General features: G+C 38.8%; 1 protein-coding gene across 1 annotated transcript in view; it reads right to left on the bottom strand.

Moving 5' to 3' along the window:
- The window catches only part of LOC139698039 (proton channel OtopLc-like), a 36,089-nt gene that overhangs the window by 14,043 nt on the left and 1,414 nt on the right, over positions 1–20,632 (bottom strand). The window contains exons 2-3 of the mRNA XM_071596898.1: positions 14,960–15,130; positions 525–660 (exon numbers count right to left, since the gene is read on the bottom strand). Of these exons, the coding sequence (XP_071452999.1) occupies positions 525–660; positions 14,960–15,130 (307 nt within the window). The remainder of the gene's footprint in view (positions 1–524; positions 661–14,959; positions 15,131–20,632) is intronic.

Below are 20,632 nucleotides of genomic sequence, written 5' to 3' on the forward strand. Positions count from 1 at the left end.
TCCCCCTATAGTGCGTTATAATTAGTTTATTTTCTTTCTGTATTTATCATTCGCTTCCATGAGTTAGCGAGAATATTTCCGATCTATCTCTTTAAGTTTTTCGGTTCCTTCATGCTTTCTGTGCCTTCTCTGATGAGTTTGTGTTAGTATCGAATCAAAGCCCTGAGGTAATATTCAGCACATGCACACGGCAGCTGCCCAGGAATACCACTTATCATGATCGCGGAAGATCACGCTTTAAAATTTTTGTAGTTTTTTTTCCTCTCGCAGGAAATATTCATTTCTAGGGTTAGAATAGTTACTATGATAACACGTCATTTGATCATAGGTGACTTCTTGCCTGAACTACGTGTATCTTGGCGAAAATCTCTTGAGAGTTTGCAAAAATTAATCCGCGAAAGGCAAAAGAGGTCAGTCTGGCCATCATGTTCGCATTGCGATGTGGCTCGACAGTGAAATAATAAGGAAATAGTAGCGACCGCCGCCTGAATCGAAGACGAGAATGAGGTGAGACGTGATCTTACCTCGTGAAAGGTCGGGGGTACATGCGTGGAGATGACCTCGGCGACCGGGAAAGCGATTCCCTGCACCACGAGAAGTTTGCCGTAGAGCGCCGAGAAGATGGCCGTCAAGGAATCACTGCCGCCGATGCCGCTGTGTCTGTCGAGAAAAAGGAAAAGCGAGATATGTGACGCGGAACTCATCCAAGGTCTCCAGTCTCTCGCAAAGATACTAAAATCTTCAATGGTTCGGAAAAACAAAAAGTATTTTGGTGTGGCATGAGAGCATGCAGCATATTTTCCATTTAAGGAGACGGATCTTTTATTTTTTTGATATTTTAGGGTGGCAGAAAGTATCTGGATTTGTAGATGTTGTAATTCAATTCGTTGTATTAGGCGTGGATTAGAAGTCAGCAGAGCTTATTGTTAGGTCTTCGATCCATCAATAACCTACTTTGACCAGTAGATTCCTCTTAATAATAATAATTTAATTTAACCTTTTATGTCTCGTCAAAATTTACAAATCCTTCGTGGATTACATGTATTTTTAAATGAACAATTCAACATCCGCACAACAGAATAACAAATGTACTGCAACAATTTCAGTTCAAAAATCATTCGCCTTTGCCGGGTTCCCGATCAAGGAGAATAATATTTACACTTTGAAATTGTTGAGTTTTAATACGCATTAGCGGACGACTTCCGTTAAAAGTTATTTTCGTAGTATCTTCCGCAGTTTCTTTGTAAATAAATGTAGTTATCTTTCATCGTACCCCTCTCAGATTAAAGGATTAACGGTACATTTTTAAGGAAGTCTTTTGGGAATATGATAGGCGGTGTTATCTCGTTTATATTTTGATTAAAAATCATTGTACTAGTTGACCAGAGGATCCTAAAACATATAGTATTCGATTTCATTCATCCCCCCCATGCCTACCCTACTGGGCATCTGGTCAGGGAATGGAATAGTTACCCCCGAGCCCTATGAGCAGTGAGTGTAGGGGATGAGATAAGCAATTGATTTATCGGTAACGATTACCTTTTAGGCATTAATTACTTGTAAACTTCAAGTTCTGTAATTGTAACAATTATTTATAATTCACTCATGTATTCAAAAATAAATCTTTGAATTTCATTAATGGTTAATTTTTCTGTTCCTATCTTGCATAATACATTAAAAATAAGTTTCGGTACAATTATTTCCTGCTTTTGTAGGCCAAGCACTATCGATAAGGGAAGTTAAAGATTCGTAGCTAGCTTTCTCCTAAATATTAAAGTAGCATAAGCTATGGAAATTAGGTGAATGATTCTTTCAATTTTGAATCTGAGATGTACTGGAATTAACAAATCAGCTAAATTTCTCCTTGTCTGAAAGTTCAAATGCATCGACCTCCGTTTATGAGGTAACTGTACGTATTAAAACGCTTAAAACATTATCAGACTATTCGCTTACATCCGTCATTAATATTTAATCAAAAGTAACGGTAATCTGCCAGTAATTTTAACCAGTAACTTTAAAAATCTTTGTAACTGAACGACTTGATGAAATTATTACCACGCCCACTTAATTTTTTCGTGCGAGTATCGGTAGGAGTATCTAATAAATCTGCTCGGCATGAGAAATCAGTGCATCTTTTGTTTGCCGGAATTCATTTTTCTCGTGACTTATCATCTTTACCCGGCCAAGCTATTCACAGACACCACCTTAGTTCTCCTTTTCTTCAGCCACGCATTTCTTCTCTTCCATGGTATCCACATTCGCCTCAGAGATACTAACTTATACACTAAACTCACCCTGGTATCAAATGAAATTTTCTGCCATCATCCTCCCAAAAATACTGCATGTACCTGGCTGAACCTTATGGAGTGTCGTAGCCATGTGCATAATTCTACATCTACACATTAAATCACAAGCCACCGCAATGGTGTTTGGCGGGGGGAGGATAAGATGCATTCACGACTATTATTAATTATACATGCGTAAGAATATATACTTATATACACAAACCCACATTTTCCACATGATCATACCTTTAAGCTCTTACATTTACATGTATGTATATATCCATCATGCAATAATGGGTATGTTTAAATAAACCTTTAAACTTTTCCTTTTCATATATAAATATTCCTGTGCTTAGGCTTCGAATTTGTAATGATCGTGTATCGTGCGAGGGGAGGAGGAGTTCACCATTTCATCAGTGACGAAATATCCCTCATTTCATCCCCAAAATAAAGGTACTCGGAATTTTCCAATGTAATAATTTTTCAGTGCAATCATGTTGTCGACCAAGGTATCAAAGTAATATATAATATCACCAAGACAAATGTTGGATGGCTATTATTAGTCGCATCGCTCGATTTTATTCTTTTAAATTATGTATTACATTTTGAATGCTCACCCCCTGTTCTTTTTACATACCTTACCCATATTACCATCGCTTCCAACCCAGCCGTAAATAAAGCTCCCTCCCCGCACTCCCTAACCCCTCCTCAGATGATTCTAGTGAGCGCCTGCGCCACCCGATTTGACCTCCTCTCACAGGCTCGGTGAAATAGCTCCCTGATCCCTTTGCGTTTTCTGTCTTCTGCCTTTCCAACTTCCTCCTCCCCCACTCTCACATCTGCCCTCACCCAACCTGGGTGATTCTATAAATAAAACTGCCAATAGGCAACATGATAGCAAAATAATAGGTGGGGGTGATCATTATTATTATTTAATATTGGACATTTTAGGGTAAGTTTTGACGAACAAAGACTGAAAAACGTTAAATTTATGTCCTTCTTCTGATAAAACACAACCTGATATCCGATACTGCAATAAATTCCTCTTCAACTGCGCACAATTCCTTCCTCCCTTCATTCCATCTAATTTCCTTATCCTTTAAAAATCCCTATCCTATTTCTGTCTCTTCTTCGTTTGCCTAACACTCCCCCTCTATCAAAGTCTTCAGCATCCCGCTGCCAATCAATATGCTTTGCGTCCATCTTTCCTGCATTTTTAGTAATTTTATGAATATCCACTCTTATTCCTTACCACATATGGAGCCTATTAATTTGTTTTGCTTTCAATCGATTTGACTTTTAAAAAATCCTTTTCCGCACCCCCTATAAATGCCTCTAATCTACGCCGATTATCTTGCTTCAACAACCAAGTTTCCCTACCATTTAAAGCTACACTCTATACCAAAGTATTGATGAGATTTTCCTCAACATCCTTAATCAACGTCCCGTTCACCAATTCCCTTTTGCTTGCGAAAGATTCTATGCCATTCGAAATTCTTCTTATGTCCCGACTGCTATGACCATCTTGATCCAAAACACCGCCAAGATGGGTGAACTGTTCCACCCGCCCTACTTTATTTTATTGCAAACGCATCAAATTCCCATTAATTCACATAATATAAATCCTCTCACCGCCCGCTATACACCTTCAGTGGTCTCTTTTGCAGGTCTAAATATATGGATATAGGTTCAGATTTATTTATTTTAAAAGAGAAGGCAAAATTTCATTTAACGTTATAGGAAAAGGGGACAACATTTGAGGAATCACCGTGTATTTAGATGCATTCCGTTATGGCTAACCTATTTTGCCGACCTGACTCTATTCATTGAATCAATATTCCTGGGATCTAATCGAAATCTCTTAGTCCGTTGGGCTAATTCATATTTGAATCAATGTTACTTAAATATTAATTCAATTCAAAAAGTGAAATAATATGCTGTCTGCGTGTTGCCATCGAACATTAAACGCTGACATTACAGTTATATTATAATTATAAAACCTTACAGAAGTTCATCGCCGCATTCAATTTTTAATCGTTGCTCATTAAATAGATGCCGACTTTTATAAAACGGAGTTAGTTTTCTCCGCAAGCCTGTGGCTGGCAATTTAGAGCAATTTAATTTACGGGGAGGTTATTGGTTACTTAGATATAGCTTGGGAACAAAAAAAAGGATCTTAGAGAAATAATATAATTGATGATTTAAAAAATAATGAAAAGAGCTTCGTATGTAGTGAAGTAAGGATTAACCAAATATAATATCAATTTAGTAACTCATTGATAAATTGATTAAATGTTAATAGGAAATTTCAAGACGACATTTCACAGTCTTTCTGCATTAAAAATTTATTTTCAGTGGCCGCGTAAAACATTACACGGGTTTGGCATTGATATTTTTTCCCTAAAATACTCAGGCACTAATAACTGCCTTTGTACATACTTTTTCTCAAAAGTTTCAATTTTGCCGATACCCCTCTCAACTTGGTTATTAACAAACAACTTTCAAGTTCCAAATAAATTTCTTTTACTGATGACCTCATACCTTTTCCCGTAAGTTTTCTGACTGAAAACGTTGTTCATGAACCTATATGGATACATGTAAAAAAGTGCTTTTAGGAGGTAAAACGTGTGCTACTAAAATGTTAGCGAGTCCAGTACCGTTTCAAATATGTAACCATTAATTGCTCTGTGAGTTTTAGGGAAGAAATTTAAAGCCAGACGTGAATGCATTTATCAATGCTAGTTTTTTTCAACTCGGAAGCGCTTCAATTATTATCGGCATTCATTATAGAATATGAGGACAAAAGGAGTTAAATTTGTACTGATATGGTTTAAGTGTTTTAAAATGTCAACATTTCAAAATAAGGCCATTAGCCTAATTTGATTGTATTTTTCTAAACCTGGAATCCGAATCAAGTTTCATGGTAGTAGTTAGAGACGTAGTTATTTTATTATGCCCTTTACTAAACCTTGAAATGAAATTGGTCATATTTCGATTTGATTTATTTTAATACATCAATCATAATTTAAATGAATGTATAATTGAATTTATTATGATTTATGCGAACTCCTACTTCCATGCATTAAAGGAGGGAAAGACTGAATGCTGGATTATCAATCAACTGGTGTAACTAATCCGAAGGTCGGTATGATAGGTTGGGTTAGAGCTTAACAAGTACTAAACCCAATGGCGTGTGAAATTTGCACGTCAGGGTAATAAAGGGGGGGTGTGGGTGGAGCTGGGGATGGGTAGAGGCATCGCCCAAAATCGAACTGCGGTCCACCTCTCTGTACCCCAGTGCTCTCCTCACTGAACCATCCCGCCGCCATATATCGGTATCATTAATTTCATCTGAGATGTATTCCCTCAACTTGTCAGTGATTTTTTATTCAGGAAAGTTAAATCATGCTGCAAATGAATTCTTGTATAATCGATATAGTAAGAGAAATATACCAATAAAGATGCTGAATTGCGCCACAAAATTAGTATTGCGTTAAATCACTGAACGGAGCAGTATTTTTATTCTTTTGATTACAATGTGTCCTCCATATTCTCAAGTCACTCTCGAATTCTCTCATGCCCATTATCACTGCGAAAATTTCGGTCTTATGTCCAGCGATTGAACCATTTCCATGTGGAAAATCTCATTAGACTGGGAATGATATGCCTCGTCCGTGATTCGACTTTGCAGTGGCGTCAGTTAAACCCCCCTCCCGATCCGTAATCGGTGAGGGCGGTGCGTCCTAGTGACCCGAAACATCTAGTCTGCGACGGACGGTCGCAGGTATACGCACAGCGGCGGGGAGACGACCCGGGGAGTTGCGCGTCCCTCAAACACCCGACGGAAAGACCGGGCCGTGGCTGGTAAATCCCGCGCGTGCATATCCCTCGGCATTTGTGGGACGGGGGAGCGGAGGCGGGGGACGGTAGTAGGTGGCGGAATCCCGACACGTGCACGGCCCGACGCAAAAATAGTCGGGTGCCCTCCGCAGTCTCCGTCGCTCACACTCAGGAGAGAACTTCTTGACGTAGGGTTTCCCGCTTGGGAGGGGTAGGGTGATTGGTTGGGTGGAAGTTAGAGAGAGAGGGAGAGAGGCATCCGTTTTGCCGCCTTCCGGATAAACACGGGGTGAGAGAGAGGGAGGGTGGTGTGGGGGAGGGGATACGGGGGGATGCTCGCTCGGCGGCGCTCAAATGTTTCCGCCCCTCCCCTCCATTTCTGATCGTCGCCCCGCTCGCGTCTTATTCGCGAGCGCGAATAAAAAAGGAAGATCAGAAGGGAGGGAGGAAGGGGAAGAGGGGAAGGGAGGGAGGAAGTGGGACGAATCAATAAGCAACAAATAGCCGCCTACCAGACCCCCAGGGCTCCCGTCTGTCCATCACCCCCGACCCTTCTCGCCCAGCTCCTGTTACCCCGTAGGCTGATCGCTTAACACCCCCTCCGTCAGCCTTTCAGCCACCCGTCTCTCTTCATCGTACTTTAAAAAAATCCTTTTCTCGTATTATGCCTCGGTCGAAATGTAACAATCCGTGCACAAGTAGGTGTATAATATTATGCAGATTCAATCCAAAGGGTTACATTAAGAGTTACCGATCACGGAAAATGTTTTGTCTAGGCCGCATCGGACATATTTTCGAAACTTCACACATAAAGTAAACAAACGACATGCTAGAAAATATGAAAGAATAGGGGTTGTTAGGAAAAATTCAAAGGAGACAAGAAAGTTAATTGGAGAATATTTTGATTGGCTAAAGACATTGATAGCGGGGATACATTTAGGCTAGCGAGGTATGGGGAAGGAAAAGGTTAGGCATGATGGATGAAATTAATGGACAAAGAAAGTATCTAGAATTGAAGGATGGTTAATGGTAGTGTGGTGAGTCAGTCTATGCTATGTTAGACGAGGCTCAGAAATGTGTGCCCATCCAAAATTTACCTTAAACGATAGACTGCAAAATTACAGAAATTCATGCATTGAGTACGTGGATTTGTGTAGACTCTAGAATTCTTGACAGACAGAGTTGGAAAATATAGACTTGAAGGGAGTCATACCATTATGTGTTTATTTAAATCACACAATGAATATACTTTTAGCAGTTGGTGCCCCTTCCAGTAAACATCGCTTCAAGTGTTAACAAAAATCCGAGAAATATAAAACGGTTTGCACAAAACTAAACTACGATGGACGTCAAAATTAGAGAGTTAAACTATCAAGCCGATATATTAAAGGTTTCCTTTTCTCTGGCATTAATCTGACATTTATAGATTTATAACTGTCGTCCTAAAACCCTCTGCCACTCGCTCCTGCGGTAGTTCCTCGGGCATTGTCAATTTTCTCCCATTGTTTCGCAAAGTATCCTGCATGTATTTTCGTGATATAATTTGTATAACTTCTCTCTTTATAATCTAAATGATTTTATTATGCGTGGGGTTACTAATTTATCTTTGATCAACAAAATAATTTACATCTAAAGTTATGAATAGTGAAAAAATGCACAATCAGTCCTTCAATCCGAAGATTGACTTAGTTAAGGCCTCCATTCTTCCATCTACCACACTATTTTTTTCCTAGCAGCTTTGATATTTTACATCCCTTTTTATTTGGCACATATATGTAACTTTTGACCTTACTTGTTTAGGATATCCATTCAGTTCTCCTACTGTTATATTCGTTGGTAACTCGTCATGCCTCAAGTTGCGTCTAATCCATCAGGTTCTTCTTTTCTTCACCCCTGCGAGTAGGGGGGTAGAGAATACTTCGGCAGTATCCCTGCTTCTTGTAAGAGGCGACTAAAAGGGCGGGGAGAAAACCCCGAAAACAAACCCCCAGCCAGCAAGGGATACGTCCTGGAAGTACTGTGGATCCGCTGTCTGTGTGCGGCCATACTATCTGGCCTGTGATCCACCCAGGTGTTTGCCGGGCCAGGAGACCCGCAAGGCAGAGAAGGGGATCCTGAAGGATGAGCTTTCTGGTCCCTAGTAGGGTGTCGGATGTCCTGTACGGACCGAGGAGCAATACCCCTCTTCGACTCCGGATTTCGTGTAAACGGGAGGCCGGGAGCTACTCCCAGTCAATCGGCTTCCATCTTAAGGATTTTGTTGGTCCCTTGTATCGAAGATCCACCCCGAAACAGACAACCACTCCTGCAGCGCTATATCCCCCGAGTTAGCCCCGACGACCGTGACCCTTGGTGAAACGAGGAATGCGACAGGACGATCCGGATGAGGAAAAACACGTTGCCTATTTTATTTTAAATATCCCACGGCAATTAATCTGGTATATTTTCGACGGCAGAGAGCACGAGCTTGAAAGACCGTGAAGCAGCCTAAGAGGGCTTCCTGGATAGATTACGTCTCTAAAATAAACCATAGAACCCCACTCGCTCAGGCATGGGAAAAAGTGAGGAAAATCTCCGGGGCCAAGGGCTTATTCGTTACCTCACCATTCCTCATAGCTGGCCGAGTGGTCACTCACCCCTCAAATAAGCGAAATATACGCCAAGCAGTCCGCGATTTAACATCAGTGATGAGGGCATTGACGCTGACTTTGTAAACGGAAAGAGGTGATGCGAGGGTGTTCTTCTTAATTTCGGCGAAGCTCGAACACCGGTAGAATAAAATGAGCCCTTCTCGCCCTGGGAATTGTAATCCGCCATCACAGATTCCCATAACTCCTCACCAGGTATGGACCAAATCCACAACGGTCGCATAAGTAGGGTTTAGGGGCACAATAGTCCTATTTATCAGAATTTTTTTAACAAACCGTGTTTGTAAAATAAGGACCGCAAGTATTTATCACGATCTTTCAAACGAAAAAACAGGGATCTCAGGGATCAGTACTGAGCGTGACGTTACTTGCCATCGCAACGACGTGGCGGAATGCATCAATGCTCCGGTAATGGTATCGCTCCTTGTGGACGACCTAGCCATTTTTTGTCGGTCAACCCGACAGAAAGGCCTCCAGGTAAGCTTAGATGACCCTAAATAAATTGAGAGACTGGTCGCAAAGGAACGGCTTTCGTTTCTCCGCGGAGAAAACGAAATGTGTTAATATCCACCGTCTTCGCGGACACCACATTCCACCGTCTTTAAGCCTGTTGGGCAGGAATCTCCCATTTGTTGAGTTCGTTTGTTTCCTGATTATGATCTTTGGTCAAATACCAAACTGGCCGAAGTATATCCGCGTATTACGCAAGAGATGTCGTCAAACCCTCAGCGTTCAAGTTTTTTAAGTCATTCTACGTGTACATGGGGAGCAGATCGCACTATCAGGCTTTTATTGCATCGAGCCTTGATCCTTTCAAAATTGGACCACGGTTTTATGGTGTACTATATGGTGTATTTCAATAGTCAGGACTATAATCTTTCATGTTATATTTATGCAGTTCTTGATCCAATTTCCTCAAGGGCTCTTGCAGTTCTCCTCTATTTTTAGCTATTACTATGATGCCATCTGCGAATTGAAACATTGATTTCTTATCCTTTCACCCTAATTCCATTAACACTTTAACATCCATTTACATTTTAATTGCAGAATGCTTCCTCTCTACATATGCACAAATATGTGTGTGTGTATAAAACCAAACGACTAAATAAATATACATATATTAGTATATATATAATAAATATAAATAAATATATACATATATATATATATATATATATATATATATATATATATATATATATGTAAATAGATATAATTGCCTAACCCCTTAATTTATTTTAACTTCCAATTTTTATTTATTTCTTATTTTGAATAATGGCGACTTTCGTTTGTAAAAGTCGATAGGTTACTCTTATGCATTTCAGTCCAGTCAAGCTATTTCAAGCAGCTTGAGCATACTATTCCCCTAGAAGTGATCAAAAGCCTTCTCCAAGGCCACGAATGCTATGTACAGTGGTCTGTCCATATGCATCATTTTATCGACCAGAAAAATTGGACTAAATATAGCCTCCCTCGTACTCCTGTTCTCCCTATTGCTGGGCTGGTTTATGGACAGATTATCTTCAATTTTTTCTCCATCATTTACTGATTATTCTTGATAGTATTTTGCGTGTATGTGGAGCTAAACCAAAGATTTGATGTTCTTTACAGTTGTCGGTTTTCATTTTTTCGGCATCGCAAGAATTACAGTTCTCTCGAAGTACTCCGGTAAATTTCCGCTTTCGTAGCTTACTTTGATTATTTAAAACAGGGTGTCATTAACTTTTTCTTCAATTACTTCGATAATAACTATTCCATTTTTTTAATCAGCTCCTTAGGCCTTGTTTTTCTTCAGTTCTTCCACTGTTCCCTTAAATTCGCGTTTCTGAGTATACTATATGTACCTTGGTAATATTCGTCTACCTCAACCACGTCTTTAATTACTCCATATTTAGGTGATTTTATTATGGCCCCTTGTTATAGTTCTACAATATAATATTCCTGTTTCCTAAGCCTGTATCTTATATCAGTATGTTTCCATTTCCATTTTCAATGTTCTTGATCGCTTTTTCTTTCCCCGATTTAACACTTTTGTTTTTCTCGTAGGTAATTTTGATTTCATGAAGTATGTCACTGTCTCATGATTTCATACATGTCTCCGGTTATAGGTGTTTTTTTCCATTCTATGTGATTGAGATCCCTCCACCGCATCATTTATCCTTTCTAATATTGTTGTTTTCTTTTGTTTACTCCTTTAATATCAATTTCTTGTAATAATTACTTGTTAGCATCAGCTAAGATTATCGTCGTTAGATTAATATTGACAAATAGTGCATAGGGATCACAAAACTAAGCTCCCCATCCGACAGGTGGCGTACTACACTTGAATTTTTCTCCACAGGGCACACCTAGTAAGAATCGGCATAACTCTGAAAAATCCTGTCATCACCGGAATACCAGCCCCGGCCTCCGGGATGAGAAACACGGTGCACTGGATATCAGTATTTCTAGAGGATACAATGAATGATTTCACGTTGCATCAAAAAAGAACAGCACAACATTAGAAAACATGGAGTACTGGATATAGTGTAGTCTAACAGTAACATCACACCAGAATTTATTTTTGTAATGTAACTTATTCAATTTAAAAATATATTCGTAGAATTTAAATAAAAATTTTAGGTCAATACATGAAATAAGGGTTTTAGGTTGAAGTTGTAAATTCAAAATGTAAAATGTTTTCCTGCTTGAGTTTGATTTTTTTCCGAAATACGTGCTCGCATCAATAAATTATCCGCCCTACATCATGCATATATTTTTACAGACACCCTAGGTCCCTCCATTTCTACGCCTTGCCCCCATTTCGTAGTATTTTGCTGAAGGTATTATATTATTTTCCAAGGCGTCCCGTGGTCACTACCATCAGTCTCTCGGACAATTAAAATGAACGTCGGGTCGGGCCTCCCGCACTCTCCGTCAAATTGCAATTGCGAGATATGGCGGACGCCACCCGAGCTAATTCCAATCCCCCTTTTGTTTGTCCCCGGGGCGGAAATTTGTGCCATAAAAGCATTAATATGCCACAAAAAAAACAGAAGTTTCAAACGGGGAGAGGAGGGTGGCGCGGTATATGTAAATGTTCGTCGCGGCGGTAATCGCTTTATTAGCCGGTGGCAACTCGACTGATTTTCGACGCTTCGGAAATTAACCGATTAGCGACCGCTGGGCTGGCGACGCGGAACGCGCTATTCACTCGCCGCGCTTCCTGGGACGACTAATCCCACAGGGGTCCCAACGTAGTCGAAGCCAGGCGATTGCAGTCTCCCCTTTCCCCCCGTGAAATAATCATATTTCACGTAGGACTGGAATTTAATATGTTTCACGGTCGAATTTAACACAATTTTCCCCGTCGATGGCCTGTATCGTTGCCGGTGAGGGAGAGTTCAGAGGTCATTCTGTTAAGATTGTGACCAGCGTCGCCGAATTTCAATCAACAACAACCGGTTTCCGAATTTTCCAACCAACATTTTCGAATTACGAGGGTGATTTTTTAAAGTTAAGTCCGTTTCGTCGTACAAAATGCATTCTTTAAAAAAGTTTTTAGTTACAGTTTTAGTTTCCTACGAACCTACTTCACTTTATAATTCCAATTTTTCACTTCTATGCACTTTTGCTAACGCTGCACTGGCATTTTTAACCCATTAGCATAGAAGTTCACCGCTGAAGGAATTGAACCAGATAATGTCGGCAGTCTTGAGTTCCTCGTTGTCTTCAAAGTGTTGTCCACCAAGTGGCACTGTTTCAAGCACCAGAAGGGAAAATGGTTTCTAGGTGCAGTGTCAGGCCATCTCCGTCTTGTCGATAAAGGTTCAAAAACGCTCGTCCTTTCAAATTTTTTGCTCTTCTTGTTGGTAAATATCCATCTTGCACGCAATTTGTTATACCCGATCTTTTTCGAAACAATCTTTCAAATAGTGGTGGGTCCAACGAGGGATAATTTATCAGCCAAAGTAATAATCGTCAATCGTCGATCAGATCGTATTATTTGGTTCACTTGTTGAGGCTGTGTACTGGGCCTGCCACTCCGCTCTTCGTCATGCACATTTGTTAGGCCATTTCTTAAGTTTCGAGACTATTAACTAACTTTTTCTTCACTAATTACTATAGAGATATAAACTAAGTACAACTCCCGATGAATTTGGGCAGCTGATGATCCTTTTGCCCACTAAGATCGAATTACAGCGCTTACATCGTAATTGGTAGTTGAAATAGTTTTTGTGGACATTGTTATCAAAACAATAACTTCAGAGGCTTCGAAAGCAATCAGTAGGAGGTGCTCCTTTTGAATGACTTTGTTCTGACCCACCAACATAAGAAAAACAGCTCTTAAGTTTTGAATAAGCCTATTAATTGGTGAATCGAAAGTCTTGGACATAAGAGAGGCACTTTTTTGATTGGGTTAACATGGGCTCATAGTTCATATACTATTGGTAGTATTAATGTGAATATGAAGAGGTAATTATAAAAAAACTGAGAATGCGAGAAAGAAATGTGTGGTAAGGAAACTTGAAGATATATTGTAAAAGGATGTGTAGGGTGGGATATTAGGTAAGAGGAATGGAAATTTAGTTTTATTACTATATTTTTGATAACGCTTTCTTGATTCATTTTGCTTAGCTTCTTCTGATGACATGGGATGAAAAGAGCTGGCTGGATTTAAATGACCAGTGTGTAAAGCTGATGGAAAATAGAAATTTAACTCAAAAGAAGGAAACGTTTCAGTCTCAGAGTGACTATGCATGGTGAAAGAAAATAATTGCCAGATTACGTAGCTAGGTAGGTTGTTACTTCTTAATAAAGTGATCCTATAAATGTCTAAGTTAAGATATTTCTCTAGAGATAGATTAAAAAGCTGTACATTTTCGTATTGTAGTTATCGGATTGTAACTAAAACTATTTTGATTCTTCCTTGAGCATAGCCTCTTCAAAGCTGACCCACTGATTCAACTGATGTGTGTGACTAGCGTTACTAGACGAACTTGAATCCCATGACGCGTTTGGCTCGTCTTTGAAGAGTGTGACAGAAAGGAGAACGTTGGAGAGTAAAAAGAGGTGCTTTCATATCAGTCAACCATAAAACGCACGAATGACCCGGATTAAACAAAAAGGGAGAGAAACATTCCAAAATATACTGCCAATATGGTTTGTTTTAAAAAGCCTACCTATTGATGGACACAGCCTATTCAACGGTAAAACAGCACGATTCCTTATCTCTCCTAATAAAACAATTAGGCATCCCACACTGCAGTAAGTCCCTCTTCGACTCCGTATTTTTCTTTCATCCCTTCATTCCGTCCAAATGCTTATCATGTTCCTTCCTCTTCCTCGTTTGCTGAGCGTCCTTCCCTCTATATATAACAGTCCTTAATATACCATCTTTTCTGCCTGCTTTGGATTTCCCCTCCCCCCCCCCCCACGCCATACTTTCTCGTATGAGACTCTCAACATTTTAGTATACAAAAATTGATGCAAAGGGACTCACTCAATTGAGATTACATGTAGGGAACCCTTCCTCAACTTTTTGGGAAGGGATTAAGTGTCCGGAGAGCGACGCCTGGAGCCTATGTCACAAATTTGAGAGTCGATTTTCAAATAAAGCATCCAAAAATGTAACATTTAACTTTAAAATTCGCATATTGGATGAAATAGGCAATCCTTAAGTTTTACACCATTTATTTTCGCCGTAAGGTACCGTACGTGCAATTTACGATGAGTTGTAAGGTGACTTATAGCTTGGAGGAATGGGCCTCAGGTGCTCAGAGCGGTACTCCGAGAAGGGGTGGAAGATAAAAAGAAGTTTTTTCACAGCATTTCAAAACTCGCAGTAATTGCCTCTTCAAAAAAAACTAACTTTCCGCGTCGGCGAATTCTTTCGGGACTTTACATTTGTTTTCAAGTATAGTCTAATGAGTACAGTTGGATGAACAATCTTTTTCTGAGAAGATTACTCAGCAGCGTTTATAAATGTCATCATCTCTTTCAGGCACCTATCGTAACTATTTCATTTTATGGAGACATAGTAATATTAAGGTTGCTATAAAATTAGGGTAAAACTGAGAAGGGTGGGAACACATCAGGAGGTGCAAAGGTGATCGATCTTTTCACGGTTGGTTATTTTACCGGAATGTTACCGTTCAAACCAGGGCCAGTTTGATGGGTTGCGAGATCACTCGGATGAGTACTCACTCCTCGGGTGATTGGTTCCCGGTGTCCTCGAGGGCCGAGGAGTCCGGTGGCGAAGGGCAGCACGTCTCCTGGATGAATGGTAGGGATAGGGAACGGCCCTGCGGGGAGCGCACCGGCTGCCTCCGCGAGGACACCAATTGACCCCTAGACTGCACCAGAGAGCAGGCCAGCCTGTCGAGGAGAAGGAAGGGTATTTACGACCGTTTATGGTACATGCGTACGGATCGAGCTGTTTCTCTTTGAGAACACAATTCCAAAATATCTGCCCCGTTGTAAAAAAATCAAATTTTCCTCACAGAAGCCGAAAAATATTTATTAAAATTCTATCAGTCGACGTCTGTGATTTGAATTTCACGAAATTTAAAGTGAAATTTTAAAAATCGAGGAAGAAAAGAAATATTGATATATTTTCATCTCTCGCCAATCTATAGATAGCAACACGTAATGGAACACATTTAATTTGACTTGTTTTGCCCTTTAACTATCAAATAGATATTACATGATACTATTGGTGTTTTTGCATTTCATAACCATTGTCTTTATTATTACCACAATCACATATAAAATAACTTCATTTTTTTACGCAAACACCGTTTAATTCCGGACAATTTCGATATCATCAAACTAGCTTATTCAAACCCGCATAAAGTTCTTGGATTTCAGCGAGTTTTACCATGAAGTTTTTAAATTTCTATGTGCCCAACGTGTATTCCGTTTATGTTACCCCAGTGTGTCAGTCAATATTATGGGCAACTCTACCATGGAAACATCTGGATATTATACTTTAAGCTATCGTTTTATCTCTCTTATCCGTTTACGCGCTCAAGAAGACCTTTAGTGTAGGCATTGGGTCTGCCATTCCTCCATTCATCAGGAATATTTAAACGGAATTCCTTAAACAAACGACACCATTGCTACAATTTACAGCCAAACATAGTGGAAAACAAATATGTTCCACACAATCCACGGGGAATTTCAGCAGCGTCAAGTCCTGTTGAATTTAGGAATATAATCATTGATCGAAATTCTCAACCGGCAGGATTAGTTAGAATCGCAATCGTTACTTGTATAACACATTTCCACGCCCAGAAAAACAATAATTAACTGACGAAAATGTGGTGCCTACATGGCCAACAGATCAGTTAAAACTAATGCTGATGCATGAAGCAATCAGTACTGAAAAATGCTATTCATAGCGTATGGGCCCACAATTCTAAATAACGCGTCTAGTACGAGTGGCGTCGTAAATTACTAGCTTACCAGTAAATGAACTTCTCGTATAATAATCCAGGTTTAAAATTAATGATACCTACGTAACCTCTGAAGTAATAGAGACTGTTCATGCGTTTTCATAAATAAATAAAATTGCTGTTGCCATCACAGTCGTAAAACTTTCTAAAATAAATACTGAGTTTTAAGATGCAAAATTGATATACCCACAAGACCGAGAGTGGTACTTTGAATTGATACCTTATTTGCGGAAAAGTATTGAACTGCTCAGCCCTGTAAGGGATAAATTCAGAAGGGCCGTTCATTATTAAGGTATATATGATGATAACAGTAGCTACCCTAGGATGTAGAGTAATAAACTAAGCTATACAAAATTGTATATGATTATTCAATGTAGAATACATGGGCATGTATACAACATTAGAAGTTTACCTCTGTGACCTGTTACTTTTATTTTATTATAGGGGGATTTTTATATGAAAAATTGACTTTGTTAAATTCTAGTGGTTATTTTTACATTAAATACCTCTAAGTTCAGTTAAAAAGGTTTTCTCAAACAAATAACTGTTTTTAAACTTGGCACCATTTTTACATGAAGATTATGTATTGATGAATATACCTGATTTTTGCCGACACGGATATTTCTTTCCTGACTGAATGATAAAGTGAGGCTAGTAGCGACTTATTCAGTTAAATAATACTGACCAATTTTTAAAATTTGTGTTTTCAACGCCCATATTTCTTATTACTAGTGCTGATCACCGCTGCTTCGACCGCCGCGTACTTTGGGATATGTCTACATCAAGGAAAATGTAATTTCTATGGTAGCAATTAATATTTTTTTCCTCTTGAGGTTTATTATTGATAAGAATATGGCGAGAGAGGGTATTTTTTGAATCGTTGTGAATCGCGATAAGACTTTATTTCCTCATATTTTTCGCAAGACTCCGGGAACGGATTTTCCTGCGCTGTTTTTCGAGCTCCAAATGTCGGCAAGAACGCGATCAACCAAACCCTGAGATATTCCTTTCACTCCCACCATCTCTTTTGTTTTTTTCTTAAACTTGTTGAATTTTTCGCCTCACTTTAGCCCCCACGTTTCCTTGGTATACATTTGTTGAATGTTATGCGAAGCTCTCTTCAACCTCAAGTGATATCGATCCAAGTTAAAAATGCGGGTGCCACTCAAAACATTAAGTTATACCCATGGTTTTATTACTAGAAGCCTCAACCACCGTTTAAGAAGTTTTTGTAACAGTTATTTCAGGTTTGTGGTGAACTTGAACGCACGGAAGTTGTCTTTTTACTGGATACATTTTCGCAACGGCGGACAGCAGTCGAAAATGAAAGCTGACGAGGAATTGTAGAAATAATCTTAAAAGAAAGGCTAATGGCTTTGCCTCCACAATTTTTTGCAGTCATCCAGAATAAAGATTTAAAACTAAAGGATCACATCTGACGCATTCGCAAAAATCAACCAAATACCGCGCAATGTGACCAGTTCAGGAAAATGTTAACTGCAAATCGTTTTCAAATCTTTATTCATAGACGGTGCCCAAACACCACTTATCACGAACGTTTATGGAGGCTTTATGAGAACTCTTGCGTCAATGTACTTCCGTGAGGATGTAAGGTGCACATGATTCATTATTTGGAATTGTAAAACATAAAATTACGGGATCTAAATATGACTATAACCACCATAAAGTATTGTAATATAGAGAGTAGATAAACAACTGTTTATTTTCTAGTTTTTCCTAAGTATGAAAGGCCAATTTGGAGGTAATGTTGGAAAAGAAGCCAAGAAACTATTTAGGTGGATTAATGTCAAGAAAATACGAATAAAAAAAGAAAGGTTAACAATATGCATTTAATTTATTCCAAGGCTTTGTAAGTGCGATTATTGATACTTGAAGAGTATTCTCCATCTCTGTCAGTCCTGAAACATTTGAAACTTTCTTATATAACGGTTAGAACGTAAAGAATAATTGATCCGTAAGTTAAGAGTCACCAATGAACATTTCTCACATTTCTCTATGTCATTATTAAACTCGGTCACCGTCGGGACGATTTCCGTTGCGTTTAGTACGTATGCAAGTATCCACACCGGCATTTTCATCGTTTTCCGCATTAATCACACCCACCAATCAGAAATGTCACGGCTTTTGCCATATAATTTCATGCCCACGTTGCCCAAAATGTCAGTTCATCTCCAACGTTCGTGCTCATCGAAGAGAGTAGAATGATATTTTAAAAAACTGGAAAACCTGTTCAGTTGCTTGCGAATTCGAACCACTGTCCGATAAAATAGGACAAGGAAAGAGGGAAGGGTGATAGTGTCGGTAGAGTACGTTACGGTTCCAAATTGGACTGGAAATGGAAATGTTAATTAGCGGAAGGAGATATATTTAATTGTGGGCTTTCTGGATTTCTGGGCTATCAGTAAAAAAAATGTTTACCGCGACGTGGCCGATGGCCATGGGAGGGTATTGTTCACGTTTTTCCTCGATATATATTTGAAACAAAATATGCCGTAGCCCATTCGACTGTTTTCTCGCTGACATAGTTAATTAATGGCCGCTGTGTACTATGACCTATAGTCGGGTTCTCTAATTAGGACCCGGAAATGATCACAAGCAAAACTAGTTTAGATGTTTTCTCATTAATTGGGGCCGATCTGTTTCCACCATAGCTTTCCATTACGATAATGAAAGCATAGTTCTAGAGCAAGAAATAATAATTGGGCATTAGTATTTCAATCACTGTATTACTCTAAAAGATTGCATTTCAGTGCATATGTTAAACAAACTTGACGTTGGCTATGAAAAGGTAATTGGTTTTAACTAGTAATAAAAATCCAAGTAATAGCCTTATTCTCAGGGTAACATTAGGCATTCATTGTGTTTGTTATTAGCATTAGTTACCGGGTTATGGTAGGTTTTTATGTGGACCTTGAAATTACTATACTACTGATATATTACTTTAATCCTAGGCCCTGTCTAACATAACACAAAAAATTTCTTTCTATTCCTCCCTCTACTTTGATTTTTCAGAATTCCTACCATCTTTATCGCACTTTTCATCATTTCATTGCCTTTATTATATCCTTCATTCACTTGTACTGCCTTCTTTAAATTGTCTCCGACATCCTTTACCACGCTTAGAACTTCGCCGTTTGCTTTGCTTACCAACACCTCGAAAGCTTCCAATCAACGTTGTATCTGTTACATGAGGTGAACGCTGTCCGCACCTGACTCTATTTAGTTCACAACTACAAAATATTATTGGCAAAGCCAAAATTAGTTTTCTCGTTGAGTGGAGGAAAATGAGTTAGAATTTTCGGGCAAAAAACATTCGGGCAGTAATAATAGGGGTAAAAAACTTCTAAGCTCGCTTAATTAAGTGAGAAATAAGTGGCTACTGCAGAAATTTAATTAGGATTGATAAATATAAGAACCGGAATCGATATACAAGTTAAATATCGGCTGGAAAAAATTTGGAACGAGAGAATAGGCTTCTTTATATTTAGGATGTGCGATAGCAGAAAAAGGGAGTGCAATTGGGAGTAATAATACCATGAAATGAGATTGCCTTTAGAGAGAAAAATTTTGACGAGTAAAAGAGCATTTATCATGCCTGGAAAATAGCACTAACTTCTGCTTTTACTTATTTTCCTTGAGGAAGGTGGTTTGTACCGCTGTAAATTCGAAAACGTGTCAGTTCCTTTTCTTTTTTGTGTTTCAATGCTTTTCTTTTCGTTCGCTAGAGCTAACTCAATATACATTATATATATATATATATATATATATATATATATATATATATATATATATATGTATATATATACATATATAAATATGTATATGTATACATATATAAATATGTATATGCATATATACATATGTGTGTGTATATATATATATATATATATATATATATATATATATATATATATATAAAACTTGGACAGCAACAAACAATATAAGAACACATAAAAAGATCACTCACGCGTTATTTCTTGTTCATTTCGACGGAATTCAGCTCCGTCTCCATCGGAAGAAATAGAAGTCTTCTATTTCTCCCAATGAAGACGGAGCTGAATTACGTCGAAATGATCAAGAAATTACTTGTGAGTGATATTTTTATGAATTCCAAAGAAACTGCGGGAGATGCCACAACAGTGACTTTTAACGGACTCATCCGCTAATGTGCATTTCAATGCAACAATTTCAGAGTGTAAAAATCACTCGTCTTGACTGGGATACGAACCCAGATCCCTCAATATCCGGTCGAGTGGTTTAGCCACTTAAGCTACCGAGGCGTCCCTTAAACTGTTAATTTTATGTTTTCATATATTGTTTGTTGCTGTCCAAGTTATATATATATATATATATATATATATATATATACACATTCAAACACGAAATCCCGCCAAACGGCGAA

This window comes from Hetaerina americana, unplaced genomic scaffold, assembly GCF_022747635.1.
Source record: "Hetaerina americana unplaced genomic scaffold, ioHetAmer1.1.p SCAF_8, whole genome shotgun sequence".
In the NCBI taxonomy this organism is placed as follows: Eukaryota; Metazoa; Arthropoda; class Insecta; order Odonata; family Calopterygidae; genus Hetaerina; species Hetaerina americana.